This window comes from Chanodichthys erythropterus, chromosome 11 (assembly GCF_024489055.1).
Source record: "Chanodichthys erythropterus isolate Z2021 chromosome 11, ASM2448905v1, whole genome shotgun sequence".
Classification (NCBI taxonomy): Eukaryota; Metazoa; Chordata; class Actinopteri; order Cypriniformes; family Xenocyprididae; genus Chanodichthys; species Chanodichthys erythropterus.
Window position 1 is genome coordinate 37,951,976 of NC_090231.1, and position 21,699 is coordinate 37,973,674.

The following is a 21,699-nucleotide window of genomic DNA, read 5'->3' on the forward strand; positions in this document are numbered from 1 at the left end:
ATGTTTGAACGGCGAGGATGAAAATCAGCTATGTAGAGCTGTTCACATCTGTTTTTTGTCAAGTAATAATATCATCAACTGATTTTCTGAATAATAGCAATGCTACACTATTCTTGGGAAATACAGTCTGTTACAGAAACTCTCTTGCAGAAAGACATTTAAAGTTCAGTTTTAATACTGATGGAACTACTGATCATAGCAGATATTTACAAAAATTACTTAATTTACACAAATGATCCTGTTGAAGTTTACATTCCCTTGGTTAATATAATACGCTGTCTCCTTGTGCATCCATGACTGTTTATAGCCTTTCATGATTTAAGTCTGGTTTGCCTAAAGCAATGAAGCTGCCTACTGATTCTTGATAAAAAGAATCCAGGTCAGGGGCGGAGCTACAGGTGGGCCTGGGCCCACCCAGATTGACAGCTTGCCCACCCAGTCAGATCCAGGGAAATATATATTTTAAAAAAATGTTCTAACGTTTAACAATTCTTTAATAACTTTTTTTAATTTGATTTTTTTTTTTTTCATGTATTAAAACTTAATAAAAATATGCTAATTCGTCTCTTCTTCAGTTACGTCACATGCCTAGTTATGTTCTTCGCGCAAATATCCAGATTTCAACCAGCAGCGCCCTTTTTATGTTTAAAAATGGCTAACCCGCTATCTATGATCTAAGAAAAACGACTTGACAAAGATGACAGGACGTCGTAACATCTTTTAACGTTTGAACGAGAACTAACAGATTCCTAAAAGAACGATATTAACATCTTCAATTCAAAACCCAGCCGACTCTGAATTGTTTAGAACAGACATCAGCCATACAAGGTAAGCTATAGGTGTTTAGTCTGGCCCGCCATGACATGATAATCATAATGCGATATTTTTTGTATGTAATTTGTGAGCAAGGGGTTTTCTGAAATGTTTTAATAATACAATATAATGAATGCAGAGATTCTTCACAGCAGTGAATAAATACAAAAATTTGCTATATTAATTCGCGTACTGTAATGGTCTCATGGTAGAAATTTTGGCAAGCATTTCTGAGGTTCTGGGTTCTAATCCGCCCTCATATCTTTTTTTTCTTTTTTTTTCTCATTAAAACCAAAGGTGATCAGTGATCAGTGATCATGCATCAAGTGCAAGGACACTTGAGCATTTTGTTTTGTGCTTTTACCAGAACGAAACGCTCGATTGTCTGTGTGAAGACTGCGCATGTGCACGAGCGCCAAGAGAACTGATAACAGCAGCAACGCTGACCATGATTTCAGAAACAACACATTCCAGCTGATAGATCGCCTCTTATTTAACACAGACATAGGTCACGAATTTCTTATCGAATGGAGATGTTCTTTTAGGTACAATTAGCCTATTCACTGTGTTTAAGTTCATTTTTGAGATGTTTCAGAAAGATTCTCGCAGAAAAACAGCTGAAAGCGCAAAGTACAAGGTTTTGTGAGCATACACAAATAAAAGTAGACTATTTGTAGTCTTGATGAAAGGCTTGTTTCTGCCATGAGGAAAAAATCCATCAGGACGCGCCAGCGCATTCGTCGGCCAGAGGGATAAAAATAGCTAATTTAGTTTCATATTAGGCTAAAGAGACTTGTGTCATTTTTTAAATTTCACCTATGTTGATTATAAAAAGTGAATAGCATGACAGATGCGCAATGTCGGGAGACATGCAGCGGGTCAGACATGAGTTCGACTGCTTCATTAAGTTTTGTTTTATTAGTAAGCAACAGTCCAGAAGTATCCATTAATTTTCTTCACAGGGATTTTAGCGATAACTTATAAACCTTTAAAGACAGACCTACTGTGAACTAGAAGGTGGTTAATCAATGGCATTTGCTTCTGTTGAAGCTGTTAGCCCACATTATTTAAATTCTTTTTAGTTTTACAAATAATTGTTTAACAGCAGAATTTGTGGTGAAAGACTACATTACCCATGATGCTATACAGAAAATTACACCAATCAGAGTGTTGAAACAAGCAAAACTTGCCAAAAGATCTCCTTAGCTCCACCCATCTCAGCACTGCGAATGACAAAATTTATTGCGTATTGCATATATTTAATGACATATTATATTATATATATATTATATATAGCTTTATATTTCTCCATCATATTTTTTATTTTGCTCTTCAATACTTCATGGTTCTTTCCATCACTAAAGCTGTTAATTACACAGTACCTTTCTATTTTCATACAATATTCAAATACTTTTTTGCTTCTAAACAACATTTTTAATGTTATGATTCACCTCATAGCTGGATGGCTTGGCTCATGGCTTACAACGCTTTGATGAAGACATTTTTTTGAAATCCTTATTTAGGAAAAGATTGGAAAAAACACTTCAATTCTTTTCAGAAACATAAAAGAAATATAAGTCATTATTTACTGTAGCCTAATCTTCCTCTCCAGTCCTCATTCATTTTAATTACATTGTGAGTGGCCAGGATCTTCTTCAGAAATACTCCTATTGTGTTTCACAGTAGAACACGCAAGTCATACAGGTTTAGAACGACATGAGGGTGAGTATTTACATGCTAAATATCTGACTGATGCAGCAGGGGGTATATAAACAAGAAAATAAATATAGGCACAACAAGAGGATGAACGTGACAAGATAGTGCTATTTATATATTCAGTACTGCAACTGAAACCTTTTACTGTTGATCAAGATGGACAGAACTAATCACACTGAATCCCCTGAAGAACCCGGGTGACCGGATTATCAAAGTAATACCCACGGCACTGAACATATAACTTATTACACTCAATCACAGAAAGGGCAGGTTGGTAAAGCATTTTAACTTTAGAACAATTATAGAAAGCCTGGACAAATTTTAGCATATGGATGTGAAAAGCAGTGTACCTTTGAGATGTGGTGGAGCTAAATAAGGTCTCCACAGTATTGGGTGGATTTTTGAATTAAAAAGCAGCCTTCTCATAACTACTTGTTCTGAATATTAATTCAACAGACATAAAAATTCATATATTCAAATGCAGGAGCATGTAAAGTTTTTCTGAGCATAATTTCTGCAATGTTAATGGTAAACATGCATTTATACGAATTTAATTTACTACAGATAACAGCATAGGAAACATATGATCGCTAAACTATTATTTTCTATAGCAAATATTGTCTCTCACGGCCTATAATGCATTGTGAAAGCAAGTAATGGTCAGTTTAAATAATTAGCATTAAAAATCATTATTTCCTTATATATAAAAAACAGAACAGGACTGCAGAATCATCATATGTACAGCAAGATTATGAAAAAAACATGAAACAGGACACAGCTGACGTTAAAATATTTCATATTTTTAGGTGACTGCATATAAATGCTTTTATAAATGAGAGTTCTGACGTGGCTAGTATCCATTCATAGCAAAAAAGTCCTTGATTTGACAAAAGATTGATAGATAAAAAGATATGGAGGATATGTGCTGCATAGCAACCACCTAAAACTCTATCTTTCAAAAAAATCTATATATTGCAACATCCACAACTACAAAAATAAGAAAATCTCGTTCTATACCAACCTTTCATGTTCATGAAGGCTGTGTGCTTGATGTGGAATTGTAATGATGACAATGGCTTCATTTTTACTGGCGCGGCAAAATAACTGATCTGTGATATCACAAATGAGGCAGTCATTTAATTAGAGTCCACACCAATCTTCGTCTGCCTTTATTATGGTAATGAAGTTTAAATGCGAGGCCAGATTGTTTCTTTTATAATAATATTGCTCACATGCGAGACCATTCTTTTCCGTGAGTTTTTTCAGCCATTTTTGTTCACTGACCAAGAATGAAGCAGAACTGTAGATGAATGCTGACTGAACATGTGCACAACCCCAAGGGGCCACATGGAGGAAACATAGGACTCAATCACAGTGACATTTCCTCAATGGTCTTCGGCATGAGTACAACATTACCATTAAGCATCTGCCATACTGCTAATGTCTATTGTGTGTATTCTGAAAAGACTGTGTCCAAAAATGCTTTGTATGTGCTTGCGGCAAGAACTGTTATCAGCACAAATGATTGGATGCGACAGCAATTTCTAAAACTCTGAGGCGCAATCATATTTTTCCATGCTACATTTTGACCCTTCTTCCAAACTGTCAACATGACACCATCTATAACAGAGTGAGAACAAAAGCACCTTGCTCAGTAATATTATTAGAATAAAGGTCAAGTAGGAACTTGTACTGTCTACATGTCCTTATCATTCTGTCCAGAGGTATGCGGGGGGAAAAAAGCTGCCTGATCTGGCTTCTGTCCATAGAAATATTCTGCATTGCAGACCTCGCTGAGACCCCTGAAGTTGGGTGTTTGAGAAATTGATCATAGGGAAGGAGGCAGACTAAGACATTGTGATTGATAGAAAAGGCTAAAAAAAAAAACGGTGCACAGAAATGAGGGCAATAACCTCAATTTCAGACTGTAAACAGCACCAAGATTAAAGAAGAGTTCATGTCAATTTTCCATCATTTCGTAAATGTTAGGATATGGACGACCTCCCGTTTAAAGCACTTTCTTGGAAAGCCAGGTCAAACAAGAAGTGCTGGTGCCACAGGAGAAGATCGTTTAAAGAAATGGTGATTTTATGACCCTCCCACATCTGGTTTCACCTAAAGCTCTAATAACCCTCCATTATGTTCCAGTGAAGTTTCCAGAGAGTCATTTAACAGGAATTAGTAAGACAAACTGGGGACCTCCACCAAAAGGAGTGAATCCAAATACCTGCCGTAATATATATAGTGAAGAGAATCTTTTTTATTGATTCCTCATTTTCAGCCTCGGTGGAGTCAATTAGGAGACACACGGATAATGTATTGTGTTTAAATCTCGGATGATAGAATTGGAAGGATGATATGATTTAAACATTCTTTCCTAAGTAAGATAGTCCAGTCAGGCGGTATCTGTTAGAAACCGCTCACTTTATGTATAGTCATGGCTCACCACTCCATATTTCCATCAATAAACTGCTACATTCCAAGTGCAAACGGCGCAGATAATCAAATGATTCCTCATGATTGGTTTACTACATAATTCCATACTGTTTATTGTTCATAGCTTATTCACAGCTGAATGAACATTTGTTCCAAGCTATTCATTTAATCAATAGAATCTCATTTCACAAGAATTTTCTGATGACTTCTCAAATAAGAATTTTTTATAAATGACCGAGCTCAGTTTTCCATACTAGCTGAGACGCATGGAATTTACATACAAAGACACCTGAGGAAATCTTCCCACTACAAACAACTGAGCATATAATAATGATAAATACTTTGCTTTCAGAAGATGCTGATTGTGCTTAGTGTCTGATGGGTTTAACTCCTTTTACCAGTGTCTTATTTTGAGGGGCTCAAGCGCGTAGCGCTGTAAACCCTATTGAGACTTGAAACTTTGAGGGCTGGCAGTACTCACATCGCCTACAACATCACCAAGGGTTGTCCTGATCAGCCTGACGGTTGTGTTACCACGGTCAAAAGTATGAAATGGCTCATAACTCCTAAACCGTTAGGCCTAGGCTCAAGTGTATTATATTGTTGGAATCCTAGGCTCAAGGCAGAGAAGATTCACTCGTCGCCCTTTTCGGGTATTTTGGATTTTTTTTAAAAACCTACTTTTGCAAACTAGTCCTAGGTTTTCGTCCACTCGGAACCAAACCAGTGCAGCGAGATTCTCTGGAGTCAGAATATCAGGTTATCAAAAAAAAGTTGAAATTTTTATTTACGGTCGCTAAGGGGGTCACCAAAACGTTCGAAGTGGGCAGGGCCACTTTTACTAAAATGGCTATAACTCGTGAACGGAATGAGATATTTTCACAAAACGCGAAACACCTGTCTATAGGCGCAATCTTTGTTCAAAAATTTGTGCCGATTGGCTAGGTGGCACTATAACAGGATAAAAACATGAAAACGGCTATAACTACCCAATTGCTAGTCTGATTGACTTGAAAGTTGGCGTGCAGTGTCTTTGTTCAAGGAGCCACGACTGTCTATGTGGACATTAACGCATCTCGAAAAACATGTCCACTGCCAGCCACTGAAGTTTGAGCAGCTATCAGACAGGGTTAACAGAGGCTGATCGGAATGAAACTCATTGGGCCTGTTTGACTCACAGCTCTAGAGGCCTGTGAGAAATTAGAAAGAAATCACCACCCGGGGGGGCGCCTTAGTGTTTTTCACATGCTTAAAGCTTAGACCTTTATCAGACTTCCTATTTCCGGTAAGCGAAGCAGTGTATTGCTATTTATTTCCGTTACCATTGCAATGCATTCAAAACTAATGGCTGAATTCTCTTGCTGGTGTTACTGCAGCGATCTGGCGGCTCTAATTCTAAACAATGACACCCTTACCTCAATTTTCACGATTTCCAGATACAACAAGAATAGAGGAAAGCATGGATGAGACTGATGTGGCGGGATGAAGATCATTCTTTTAAAATAATATGCGGCGCGTATGTTAGTGTGTAGAAGACCTATGCATTTAAATGAATTTGACTGATGAGTTCTCTTATGAAAATTAACCATGGTTTTATCATTGAAAAAAAACAAAAAAAAAAACAATGCAGTAACCATATTTTTTTTCGAGGGTTGATTACCGCTTAAATTACCACAGTTTTAGTACAAATACCATGGTTGATTTGTGGTTACCATGGTTTAATTATAACCATTTTTTTTAATTTTTTTTTTTACTTGTAGTAAAACCATGGTTAATTTTCGTAAGAGCAGTATTTAAAAAGATGAATGAATGCACCTTAAATGGCTTATAGAAATTTAATGATGTGTTAAGTAATCTTAATCAGAAATGCGTTAACAGCAAGACTGCTTTGAATATTATGAATTTTGACAAATGTTGTGAATTGCATACAGTGAAATTATTTTCAATGAAAATCTCACAGAATAATGACTAAAATATTTAATTCAAATGAATAAATGTTCATTCTGATCTTATTCATCAAGTCTCACACACTGCAGCATCACGGTCATTAGCTTAGATGAGCACTGACACCGTGTGGTGAAATAATCACGTATGTTTACGAGCCACAGATTTCTTAGATAAATTCTGTACACAACAATCATTAGAATATCTCTTCTCCTGTCTCTGAAAATGTCAGGATTTTGAAATCATCCTGAGGATGCTTATTTTAAAGGTGTTACAGATGATCTTTTCATCGACTGAGAACTGAGACTGTTACTGTCTTTGTAACCCCCCTCCTTCACAGCTCATTTAGAGAGCTCATTTCAAACTCGTGCACGAGTATTGGAACAGGGGTGTTTACCACCGGCATTCGCTGTGTCGTGTTAGTGGATTCATTATGTTGGACTCACCGCAGGTAACTCATAATCTGCAGTTGTTACTCCTGTCTCCTGAAAAAACATTGCATGCGGCGCCTGTGGAGTGTGGAAAGTTACTGGAGTGTGCAGCCGCGCTCGTCTCTCACAAGGAACGTCATGGCAGTGTTTGACAAGCCAGAGGTCCAATCATTTACATGATGATCGCGTAAATGATTGGATGATGTTTTTAAGGCTCTACCTCATGCATAGATGATGTATATTAATATTATTCCTTTCAGTGCACCTAATAAATAGTCTTTTATCAGTTAGTAAAGACAGTTTCAAGTAATACTGCAAAAATGTATAAAACAAAATATCCTCTTTAGCACCTTTAAGAGGCGTTTATTCAACTAGGTGTTAATATCAAATTGAAAATATACATAACCGTAAGAATCGATGCACTGCTTCAACAAGCACTTCCGGTATTCAATTCTGCTGTGATAAAGGTCTATTGTGTATCGCACGATTTTTTGCGCACGCCCACGACATTCGTACCACATGGAAGAAGTTTCTGAGCAACTTTGCCTCTAGGACCGCCGTTGCCCATCGAATCATTTGTTAAATATTGGAGATTATTTCAAAAAACAACTTTGGCAAACTAATCCGAGATTTTTGGCTCAACCTCGATAAAACCACTGCGGCACAATTCTCGGGACTCTCTTGGTCAATAGTTATCAAAAAAGGTTGAACTTTGGATAGCCTTTGGATAGCAATAGCAGGGTCATTTGAGAAACAGGCATGGCCAAGTCTACCCAAAAGCCTATCGTTCCTAAAACTCAGAACTTTGCATCATTACGTGAACACATGCGGCATGACTCTTAAGAAGCTTAGATAATTTTATGGAGATCGGCCCATAGGTTGCACTATAACTTTAACTTTAAAAACCATATATTTGCTATACTAAATTTCCATTTTGGCTGTAAATTGTCTTTTCCTTCTATGATTTAACTGGTTACATGCTTACTAAATAAAACAATACTTTTTTTATACATTGCCTTAAAGACCTTAAACGCTTGAACAACGATAATTGCTGCTTGCAGCTATATTTATGCTTATTTTCGGCTGCTAAACCACATTACCACTTTAGCAGCTGACCTTGAATCCATATAATATCCTCAGGTATTTATGAAACAGTACAACTTGGATGAGTCGCATTCAAAGCTGTAATATATAAACACCTGTGACTGCACATTCAGTTTTAATGCGCCAAGTTGTTGCCTGGTAACTGTAAACATTATTAAACTGTTACTTGGAGGAAGAAGTGTTTATTATGACAATTCTAAATTTAACTGATGTAAGTAAAATTATATACAAACTATTTAAGCAAAATTGGAAATCACATGTTGGATAGAAAATTACTCTTCTGATAGAAGGAAACATAAAAGGATTTGAACAAAACGTACTGTATCCATTTGTGTCAGCGCAATTTCTGTTTAGTCATAATTTGAACTGTTGTTCATCATAAATTCATTTTTCTCTCTTGTATTCCATCTTTTTGATTTGAAGCACAGGCTTCCTGAGGAAATTAATTCCCAAATTCTTTCTAAGAAAGAACAGCAGCTTGAGTTAAAAAAGAAATCGCTGAGGGTGCTATTCATGACATTCATACATTAGTGTGATGCATCTTGTCTCCTTTCTTATTCATAATGATATAAATATTGTATTTTTGAAAGACTACAATTGAGAATAAAAAATACATCTGGGATTGTCATTGATAAATAGAAAATGTTCAGAGAAAAACTCCTAAGGATTCACCTCAGCTACATTTATGTGATTGTCTAGACAGGAATTGTGGGGCGAAAAATCTGCACAGGAAATATTAGATTACACCACAGATGTTACTTCACTTTAACAATCTGCGCTATAAATTATTAATAAATCTTTATAGTTTTATAGTTTTAAACCAGACAAAAAGCATTCAAAAAACCCTAGACTAGCATGTAATCAGATATCTGGCAAGGTAATGACTATGGATTGATAACTGCAGGATAGAAGAGGATCCCCTGGGCCTCATGCGCAAAGAGATGATTCTAATTAGAATAGATCATTCACAACTGCTCCCAAGCAACTCAAATCACAATGACTAGGGTTTGTAGGAGAAAATGTCATGGTGGAGAATGTTAAACAGATAATTCTTGCTATTTTTAAACACTAGCACATTCACATCACACATGCGGCCTAGTTTTTTATTTTCAGACACATTGATTTTACATTATGCTAAGGGGTTAAGTATGGTCTATGGTCATGTTAGACAGGCACACAGACCAAATTAAATACAGAAACAAGAGCAGAACAGTCAATCTTACAATCTCACAATCTCTAACAGTTAAACTACAACAGTTTGTGTTTAAGGGTAGAGTCATTTGGTCACTTATCCTTTTACCCTTAAATCCACAACTCTTTGCCCATCAATGAAATTCTATGAACAACTGTATCAGAAAATTTGCTGCCATGATTCTTAAAGCTGCTGTTCATAACTTTTTTTTTGGTTAAAAATGATCCAAAATCAATTATTGAGCAAGTACATAAACAACCAGTGTTCAAAACCATCTCTTTACCTTAGCCAATTCACAACGGTAAGCTTGTAATAATTTGGGTGGTACTGGTGGGTACTTTCGTGGGAAATTCGCTGTTTGTCGTTGCGTCATTGCATCACTCCTCTTTACATAAAGAAGGAGTACCAGCTAACTAGGCTATATTGCATGTGAGGCGGATCATTTATAGCCTTTTCTCACAGCAGCTGCAATAATTAAACTTATCATTTGGATGGTGGATTGCAGTGGCATAACTTTGTTTTAAAAAGTGGGTGGGACAGGAATGTGGTGGTGGGGGGGGGGTTGTAATTGTATTATTACAATAATAATAATAATATGATATCAATTAATATGATAGTTTCTTCCTTACATCTGCTATAATACATGTCTCAAGAGTATGTATATTAGTTAATAAATACGTGGATCTGCTACTGGAAATAAATTGTCCTGATGGACTGAAGGCAATATTTTCGTTTAGCATGCAAGAGATTCTGGGTTCGAATCCAACCATGTATGATTTTTTTTTTCTCATTAAAACCAAAGATGTTCATCAGTGATTGTATATCAAGAGCAGGGACACGTTTAGATTCAACGTAACGAATAGAGTCTCTGCAACAGTTAAGCGATAGCTTGAAGCGCTCGTCCGTGTGAACACTGCGCAGCGTGCACGAGCGCCAAGAGAACACTGTTGCGCCTCTGATAACAGCGACAACGAGCACTCAACATGATTTCAAAAACAACACATCCCAGCGCCAGATCGCCTATTATTAACACAAATTAATAATCAACTAGAGGTGTTTCTTTTGTATTAGATATCCGTGAGATGCCGCAAGATGTTTCAAAAAGTGGTGGGGACAATATCGACCCTTTCAAAAAGTGATGGGGACATGTCCCACCCGTCCCACCCGCAAATTACGCCTATGGCGGATTGTATCATGACAAAAAATTAATGTTAGAGATTAGACTGTACAGAAATTGAAATCTACAAGTAACGCCAATACACACTAAATACACAGTCACACAATGCTGATGTTGTTAATTTGAGAACAAAGTATAACAATAATAATTTGCACGGTTTGACGTGATCCGAGATAAGCGATCGTTAGATTTGATCACCATTGACAGTGTGATTTATTGAAATGCTTTTTTTCCCCCCTCAGTTGGTCAGAACAAAAGTGCCAGATATGTTACGTGCTTGTTCAGATGACATCTTCCGGTGAAAATTCTTACTTTAGTGATACTTCAAGACTACAGTCTGTGATTTCAAAGTACAGTATCCACACTGGTGCGGTGACTGACAGCAAACATTAGATTCATCCACGCTGCTGAGGCACAACCCACATGCAGAATTATTTCAAATAATGTTTCAGCTGTTTTTGCCTACACAAAAATAAATCAACCAACACTGAATGACATGAGGGTGAAGTAATCATGACAGAGTTTACATTTTATACAGTGGGTACGGAAAGTATTCAGACCCCCTTAAATGTTTCACTCTTTGTTATATTGCAGCCATTTGCTAAAATCATTTAAGTGCATTTTTTTCCTCAATAATGTACACACAGCACCCCATATTGACAGAAAAACACAGAATTGTTGACATTTTTGCAGATTTATTAAAAAAGAAAAACTGAAATATCACATGGTCCTAAGTATTCAGACCCTTTGCTGTGACACTCATATATTTAACTCAGGTGCTGTCAATTTCTTCTGATCATCCTTGAGATGGTTCTACACCTTCATTTGAGTCCAGCTGTGTTTGATTATACTGATTGGACTTGATTAGAAAAGCCACACACCTTACAGACCTTAGAGCCCACAGTGCATGTCAGAGCAAATGAGAATCATGAGGTCAAAAGAACTGCCTGAAGAGCTCAGAGACAGAATTGTGGCAAGGCACAGATCTGGCCAAGGTTACAAAAAAATTTCTGCTACGCTTAAGGTTCCTAAGAGCACAGTGGCATCCATAATCCTTAAATGAAAGACATTTGGGACAACCAGAACCCTTCCTAGAGCTGGCCGTCCGGCCAAACTGAGCTATCAGGGGAGAAGAGCCTTGGTGAGAGAGGTAAAGAAGAACCCAAAAATCACTGTGGCTGAGCTCCAGAGATGCAGTCGGGAGATGGGAGAAAGTTGTAGAAAGTCAACCATCACTGCAGCCCTCCACCATTCAGGGCTTTATGGCAGAGTGGCCCAACAGAAGCCTCTCCTCAGTGCAAGACACATGAAAGCCCGCATGGAGTTTGCTAGAAAACACCTGAAGGACTCCAAGATGGTGAGAAATAAGATAGAACTTTTTGGCCTTAATTCTAAGCGTGTGGAGAAAACCAGGCACTGCTCATCACCTGTCCAATACAGTCCCAACAGTGAAGCATGGTGGTGGCAGCATCATGCTGTGGGGGTGTTTTTCAGCTGCAGGGACAGGACGACTGGTTGCAATCGAGGGAAAGATGAATGCGGCCAAGTACAGGGACATCCTGGACGAAAACCCTTTTCCAGAGTGCTCAGGACCTCTGTCTTGTTGGAAGGTAAACCTTCGGCCCAGTCTATGACCCTAAGCACACAGCTAAAATAAGGAAGGAGTGGCTTCACAACAACTCCGTGACTGTTCTTGAATGGCCCAGCCAGAGCCCTGACATAAACCCAAATGAGCATCTCTGGAGAGACCTAAAAATGGCTGTCCACCAACATTTACCATCCAACCTGACAGAACTGGAGAGGATCTGCAAGGAGGAATGGCAGAGGATCCCCAAATCTTGTTGCATCTTCCCCAAAAAGACTCATGGCTGTATTAGATCAAAAGGGTGCTTTTGCTAAATACTGAGCAAAGGGTCTGAATACTTAGGACCATGTGATAATTCAGTTTTTCTTTTTTAACAAATCTGCAAAAATGTCAACAATTCTGTGTTTTTCTGTCAATATGGGGTGCTGTGTGTACATTTATGAGGAAAAAAAAAAAGTTTTTAGCAAATGGCTGCAATATAACAAAGAGTGAAAAATTTAAGGGGGTCTGAATACTTTCCGTACCCACTGTATGTAAACATACAACCAACTGTTCAGACATAAAAACAATGTCCATATACAGTACTGCATATTAAGACCATGTTATCTTAATTGCGATAGCCTATAAATAGCCTATATATATCTACACACACACTAATTACATCAGATTGGACAAAAAAAAAATACAATCATGTTCTATTTGTTTGTAAAATTGCTGCGATGGAAAATGAGGCTGATTTTCAGTTTGATTGATACATCAAAGGGGTCTGCTTGGGAAACCCCATGATCTACACATCTGCTCAGCAGCTTGTGAAAACAGATAGACCTTGAATGGCATGAACCATATCTTCAAAAATATCTAATTGTAGATCTTTAATCCCTCTGTCCCATAAACACAAGGCATCACGAGGTGTGTTATTAGTACCTTAAGAAGCCAGGACAGAACCAAAGTAAAGATCGTGGGATTGGGTGTTGGTTCTGGTTGACTTTCCTGGAAACAAAAAGCCTTGAGAATGGCAGTCCTCACTGTGACTTGGAAAGAGAAAGTGATGCCTGTGTCGGATCAAATCCCTTCTCAAAAGGAATGATCTTTGCGAGTAATCCAAGCGCTTTAGTAAAATAGGGCATGACTGCATTTTGTCTGATCTGCTTTATTCTGAAAGGAAAATTATAAGAGCATGCAATGTTTCAGACATCCTACAACTTGACTGATGATGTTTTTTTTTATGAATTTTGTATTTTACACCAGAAACAGTCTGGCTTTTTGAGAGATTTAGAAAAGATTGACTTGAGAGCAGATTATGAAGTTAAGCAAATTTAACTCTATAGGAAGTCAGTGATATTGCACACATATACCCGCACATTTACATTCCAACAGATCTTTGCTGACAGACAATCAGTATACAGTCAGTGGCCATTTTATAAGTCATAATGCATGCTTGTAAATACAAATATCTAAACAGAAAAGCATTTAGCTAAATCAATAGATCTTGAAATCAATAAGTCAATAGATCTCAATAAAAATCAATAGATCTTGCAGATATGTCCAATAGGTCTAGTTGTTTTTTTTGTCATGTAGATAATGTCAAAAGGACTTTTAGTGTTACAATATTGGTACACATAAAAACATATCTGAACACCAAAAAGTATCATACATCAACCTCTTCCAGTTTAGCTAAGAACAAAAAATGGGCTGTTCACAATCACATGTACCTGATAAAATTATGCATGTATTGCTGAGAAATTTCATACTATTATGAATGCACAGATCATACACATTCACAGAGAGCTACATCTCTTTTTTACATCTCATCTTATTTCTGGAGTCCCTTTATAGCTCCATTTACTCACATACATAATGCATGATGTTAAAAGTCCTTGGTTAAGGAAGTATTTTTTATATTTCTTAATAATTTACTGAAAGCTATAAATCACAGATTGGAAACTGAAACATGAAAAGCCCAGTTTTAGGCATCTCTGGTGTTGTGCAGAGATATTCAGCCTGGCTCCATATTACAGTATAGGATTAGAAGAGCAAAGTACACATCTCACAGCACTCATCTCTCCTTCCTTCTCTGAATCTTCTCTTAGATTCCCTGGCCACCAGATCCTCCTTTCTCTTCACACTTTGCCTCCTCAAATTTCTGACACATTGCATTTTCACACATGACTGACCATAAGACAAGCATTATAGCAGGCAGCCAAGTGAGTCCATCAGGATACATGTGAAGATTTGTTTGTATTGGCCACATAAAGCATAATCAAGACTGTACGTGATTCATTCAAATTGCCAGCAAGTTTACAGAAAGTCCTATAGCTGAACTGAACATTCGCATATGAATCATAAGAAATGGAATGATGATAATGAGCAGAATGAAGGAAAACACCTTGACATCAAACACACTCATGAATACCATTAACTTTGTTCCATGGTAATACATGGAATTTAGGTCATTTAGGCTTGCTAGGTTTCTCTATACTGAGAAAATATAATAAATAAAACTTTGGTACTCTCTGTCCATCCCAATACACTAAGGTATGCTGAACGCATTTGCCAGTATTCCATGTCTGATGGGATATGGAATGTCAGACTGAAATCAGGGGTGTTTTTAATGAGCCATATCAGCCTCCATAGGTGATGGAAATTAAGCATAAAATTGACTTCTGATTCTATATGTTGCATGGAATGCAGGAACGTTGCTCCAATAATAATTCTTCCTTAATTAATATAGCTGACAGGTTGTTTATCGGGAAAGGCAGGAAAGCATGAGACTGGTTATGCAGGCAATCAAACACACAGACACACAGCTAAGTCAGTGATGCCGAACACTCTTTGGAATACATAACATAAACCGGTCCATTCTCCCTCCTATGCACTGCTGAATTTAAAAGAGGAGTCTGTGGAATGTGGAATGAAGGGAAGGCCATGATATACTCCAACATTTCCTTTGAAGAGTCTGTTGCTGAAATTTTTACCCAGCTGCTTATCACTGGACTGAAAGTGAGAGTGCCTGGAGGGCACAAAACAAACAGTCAGCAAGCCTTAAAAATGAAATACTCATTACTGCAAGCATTAGTTAGTAAAGTGATTATTTGAAGAATTAGTTAAAAGCCTTTGAGGAAGCATATGATGATTTCAAGCATTTGGCTATAAGTTGTTTTATATATTTCCTAAGAAATAATATTACAAAATTATGCTCTTAATTTGCATTAAGACAATTATGTATATCAGATACCAGGGCTGGACTGGGGCTAAAACTCGGCCTTGGACAAAATCTAGCACCCTTGACTTCTATTAAAAAACAAACATTTCTCAAAAATGATCTTTTTATGTTCCACAGAAAGTCAGTCATACAAGTTTGGAATGACATAAGGGTGAGTAAATGATGACATTTTGGGGTGAACTATCCCTTTAACAACAATAACATTGAAACAGGGTATCCGTGGGGCATTAAAATGCATTAAAAGTCATTAAATGTATTTCGCGAAAATCCTTTTTTTTTTTTTCTGGACAAGCAACTGTTTTACTCGTTACAAGTGTATGATAAGGCTTAATGTCAAGCACTGTATGTAGTCTTAAAGGGCCACATTTCAGTCACCATTTCATATTGTCTGACAACAAAAATAGAAAAATATATAGATGAAACAAATTTATTGTGAATTTGGCTGTATTCAAATATATTATGTGAGCAAAAAGGGTAGCAGCAGAGAAGCAAACAAATTGCCGCATGACGTCATCTATCGACATTTAGCGACATATATACATATATGGCATTAAAAAGCATTAAATTAAATTTGATGAAACCTGCAGAAACCCTGTAAGAGTTAACACCTAATTTATGTAAGACACTGATATTTATATTTCACCAGGCTCTAATTTAATTAGTATTTTACTTCAATTAAAATTCATTACAATGATTAAAAAGCTCAAATATAGTAAGATCATGGTAGTCACAGTTAAAATCCTGTGCCTCGATATCATGGATATGGTTTCTAATATGAATAAATAATAATAAACTATAGAATTTGTAATAAAGGTGCGGTCACAAACAAGCTTTTATGTTAGGTGCAATTAATCGATTTGACAGCACTATGTGTAAACACATGTAGAAACTATGAAAACAGCCTCTATGAAAGAGATTTATATTCCACAATATTTAATATAAGCAATAACGACAACATTTTTAACATTTCTGCCAAAACACCATCTGCAGAATCTCCCTCGCTTCAACTATTGGCCCACTACTAGACCGGCCCACAGGAAAGTCCTGGTGCTCCCTATATGGCCAGTGCATGCCTCAAATACTGATATTAAGCCATAATGCTTTTCAGTTCGTTCTTTACAACATCTGAACACTAATCATATGATCAGTTATAAAATTAAAGACAAGTACAGTGACCAAAAAAGGATTTGGACACTTAAGAAAAAAAAACGGGAAAAAAAAAACAAAAAACGAATGTCATTGAATTATAGCAACATTTATTTTTAGTTTAATAATGTCATTTATTACTCACCCTCATGCCGTTCCACACCCGTAAGACCTTCGTTAATTTTTGGAACACAAATTAAGATATTTTAGTTGAAATCCGATGGCTCAGCGAGGCCTGCATAGCCAGCAATGACATTTCCTCTCTCAAGATCCATTAATGTACTAAAAACATATTTAAATCAGTTTATGTGAGTACAGTGGGTCAATATTAATATTATAAAGCAACAAGAGTATTTTTGGTGCGCCAAAAAACAAAAAAACAAAGTAACGACTTATATAGTGATGGCCAATTTCAAAACACTGCTTCATAAAGATTCGGAGTGTTATGAATCAGTGTGTCAAATCATGATTCAGATCGCGTGTCAAACTGCCAAACTGCGGAAATCACGTGACTTTGGTGCTCTGAATCGCTGGTTCGACACGCTGATTCATAACGCTCTGAAGCTTCCTGAAGCAGTATTTTGAAATCGACCATCACTAAATAAGTCGTTATTTCGTTTTTTTTTGGAGCACCAAAAATATTCTTGTCGCTTTATAATATTAATATTAAACCACTGTACTCACATGAACTGATTTAAATGTGTTTTTAGTACATTAATGGATCTTGAGAGAGGAAATGTCATTGCTATGCAGGCCTCACTGAGTCATCGGATTTCAACAAAAATATCTTAATTTGTGTTCCGAAGATGAACAAAGGTCTTACAGGTGTGGAACGGCATGAGGGGAGTAATAAATTACATTATTTATCATTTTTGGGTGAACTAACCCTTTAATATTTTTGTGGAAATCATAATACATTTTTACTTTGATGAATATAAAGTTCAAAAGAACAGCATTTATTTTAAACAGATTTTTTTAAACAATATTATAAGTCTTTACTGTCACTTTTGATCGATATATTGCAAACTTGCTAAAAAGTAATTTTTCTTAAAAATAAATAAATAAATAATTAATCCAAAAAACCAAGATGAATCTAAAGTAATCTCACACAGAACTGTAAAACATGTAGGAAGCTGTCAATTTTCAGGCGATTACACTAGAGAGCTTTTCCTGTGATGATGTGAAGGCTGAATACGCCAATTATCCACAACACAGCATGACAGTAAGGAGCTCTCTGATGTCTGTCCAGATTTATCTGTTTGGATAATCAGCTGGTATAGAGTACAGAACATGTGTTCTATACCTTCAAAGTACCACCGTCAATCACTCAAAATCCCTCCTGTATCCACATGGAACAAGAGAGAAAGGAATACAATGAAGGCATAGTTTATATAACTGAGTAAAACCCTTAACATATCCTTACACTAACCCTAAAAAAGCTGCAAATTCTACACAATTAACAGCAACATTGTCTATTGATTTTATAGGCATGTATAAGCCATGACATCAAAAGACAAATATTGCATGCCCCCCAAAATAAAGACACAAACATTTAAGCCTTATTGAGCAATTTAATAAACAGTTTTAAAAAAATCAAGTAGTAGTTAAATTGGAAATTTTGTGGTTTGTGGTTTGAACAAGTTTATCTGTACCTCACCTTCACTTAGCATATCAAGACATAATATTACAAACTGATCATAGAAAATTCATTGGTACACCATTGTCTGGCTGCTTGTTCTGACATTTTAAAATGCTTGTGAATTATGACCAATTTCACTCTCATAATGTGGCATAATGACCAGACTGTCCGCATGCATGCCAACTTCTTATTCAGAGCAATCAAATTACTGTCATTAAACACACAATGCTTGGAAGGCATTTTCAAATAATCTTGTTACAAGACTTGTTAGGCACAGTTTGGTGGCAACAACATTTAACACATATGATAGAAAGCCCTTTTTTGGTCTGGATCACCACAGGGAATACAATTCTTGACATTGTCAAAATAGACTGAAGTTATGGCTCCTTACAAAACAAATCTCTTAAGACATAACTCTCTTGAATGACACAAACACAGCTATTCAGATGGAAAGTTCCTTCAAATGAAAAATAAATAACCCCACATTACTCAAGCAAGTATCCTCATCCATTTAGTATGCTCTCTTATTTGCCATGTGACTGTTAAGCAACTGTTTCGCAAACTAAGAGATCAGTGTGAGCAACAGTAGAACAATTTTTATTGCCTCTTGGAGGACAGCAGAGAATGAGGCTTAGTGGTTTTAGAGTCATCCATCCTAGCCCCCCACCTCCCTTTTCTTGCTTAGTCCAGATAAACATCCACAAATAATTATGGATAAAAAAATGTCAAAGGGAAAGCATGGGCTGCTATCCTCAATCCATCAAATTCCTTTTGGAACTCCCACTACTGTGAAGTTACAAAACTAAGTTTATTTACATTTTCACACTGTCCAGTCACAGTCCTGCTTGCTTAAACATGGGACTTATTTCCGCCACCAGATATGTCAGCAGCCGCTTTATCACCAGCACCGGCAATCCAGTGATAGCAATCGCTTGTGTTCTTGTTCTGTGGTTTAACTGTGTAGCGAGTACAATAGATAATGCCTAAGACCACCATCACCACAATGAAGATGCAAAGTGGCACTAGCAATCCAACTAGCAACCAGTTGGTTCCTTGGCTCTGCTCACTGTTGTTGTCACCATCAAGTATGACCTCCTCTATTCCTCGTGACTGCATTGGGAGCAGGGTGGAAGTTTGCTGCCCTGGACCAAATGTGACTGATTCATAGTCATACTTTTCATTATTATCATGGTCTTGATCAGAAGACTCATAATCTCCAAGGAAGTCAAAAGGGTTCTTAGCAGTTTCCTGTGTCTCAGGCTTTGTTTGGGTTGAGCTGAACCAGAGCCAATTCCTGGCCCCGCCTGAAGCTGTGGAGGAAGGGAGGTCTGTGGGAACCGTGGTGCTCTCATCCTCATAATAATCTGGTATGGGCGTCGGAATGGTTGGTGGAAAAAAGGCATTAAGAACGGGTTGTTCTGGATGAAAATCATCAACATTAATGAGTTTAGGGGAGTTTTCAGTTGGTGTAGTTGTTTCAGGTTCCACTTCAGTTGTCCAAATCAGGTCTGCCGGAACAGTCTCCACATTGGGCAGCTCAGTCTGCCAGCTTAGAGGTATTCCCCAGTCAGACTCAGATGGAGGGTGCCATGGGTATACAGGATCCTCTAGTTCCCAAATGGTTTTACTAGTAACCAATGGGTTGGAGACAGTGGTTGTAGAAGTCTCCAAGTCCTCCCCGATGGTTCTGCAGGAATATTGGTCAGATTGAAGATTATAACCTTCTTCACAGTAGCACTCAAAGCCTCCTTCATAATTGATACACATCTGTTCGCACGTTCCTTCAATTTGACATTCGTCAACATCATGACAGCGACTCTGGTCCTCTTGCAATGGGGCAAAACCAAGATGGCAGTGGCAAATATGGGAACCCAATGTGTTTTCACAAGCATGTTCACACGGGTCATCCAGACACTCATCCACATCTTCACAGGCACCCTCTTCATCTTGGTGGTATCCATCCCGGCAGCGACACTCAAAGGTTCCAGGTGCATTCACACAGATATGCTCACAGGGACTCTGTAGGCATTCGTCGACGTCTACACAGCCTCGTTCATCAGGTGCCAGCATGTAGCCATCAGGACAAGCGCAGCGGTAGCCGTCCATCACAGGCAAGCACTCAAACTCACATGGAGCCCCATTACAAGGGTCAGATGGAAAGCAGCTTACTCCATCCTCAGCCAGGAGAAAGCCCTCATTGCAATCGCAGTAGCTGTGCGAGTCATCTTCAATGCATAAGTGATGGCAACCACCATTGTCCTTATCGCACCAGCTTGTCTTAGTCACATCAGAGCAATAAGGTGGATCCCTGTTCCAACCTACAGTTCCATCATCCTTCATTGTGCACAAAATTGACTGGTCATCTATAGTAGGACATGGTACAGTTGCCACTGCTCCAAATGGGACATGCGTTAAGAGGGTACTCAGCAGGTTAAAAGGGGTATTATAAAGCGTATTCCCACCACCCTCACTAGCAATAGCTTTACACATGCCTCGGAAGTTGTACCTGCACAGATAGCCATCCACTGAAATCGAACAAGGTCCGTCCTTCCATTTTAGATTATTCCCTTGCTCATGGGCTGAAGTGCTGTAGGGCATCGCCACACATCGTGGGGAAGAGCAAGTACTGGCCAAGTCCTCTTCTAGCCAGTTTGTGTACTGGGTGTCCTGATCTCCAGTGACCCACGAGAAGCCACGCAAGGGCCGGGTTGGAGAACATTGTCGGGGTTGTCTCTGAAGGCCAATCCAGATGTTTGCCTTGCCTCTGTGGTGTGGTCTCAGTTCCACATTGGAGAAGAGCTCCTTCACCATTTCTGCTTCCTTTGGATGCCTGATGGTGGCCAGGTTCCCACCTTGTTCTTTGCAGTTCCGCCAGGCTTCCAGGAAGATCTTGCGCTGAAAGTAGAGCACAAAGCACCCATCCTCACTGCAGAGCGCATCCCGTTCTCTCAAGTCCAGAGTCTGCACACTGTAGAGGCACAGTAGTGAGGGCAGCAGAATAACACACAGAACCGGACAGTCCATACCTCACACCTACTCTATTTTCTTTTGTATTCTCTTTCACTTTTTTTAAGTGGCTTTCAATATGCTAGAATACTCTTTAATGCCCTAGATTCCCATTTTTCTTGAACTTGGAATAAACTTTTCCCTTCTCTCTTTCTTCTCTCTCCACCTTCCTTTCTCTGTCCTGTCTAGTGGAGATCTGTGCCTAAACTGAGTCCTTACAATCTCACCCTTGACGTTCCAGAGAGAGAGAGAGAGAGAGAGAGAGAGAGAGAGAGAGAGAGGGGGAG

The 21,699-nt window shown here is 38.0% G+C and overlaps 1 protein-coding gene across 1 annotated transcript; it reads right to left on the minus strand.

Moving 5' to 3' along the window:
* Positions 1–17,520: 17,520 nt before the first annotated feature.
* Positions 17,521–21,641, minus strand: cd248a (CD248 molecule, endosialin a). Its single transcript, XM_067400935.1, has one exon. It carries the CDS (start codon positions 21,428–21,430, stop codon positions 19,256–19,258), a length of 2,175 nt encoding a protein of 724 aa, XP_067257036.1. The 5' UTR covers positions 21,431–21,641; the 3' UTR covers positions 17,521–19,255.
* Between the last annotated feature and the right edge of the window lie 58 nt (positions 21,642–21,699).

Coding starts and splice junctions, on each gene's coding strand:
- cd248a (XM_067400935.1), bottom strand. CDS start 21,430: ATGGACTGTCCGGTTCTGTGTGTTATTCTGCTGCCCTCACTACTGTGC.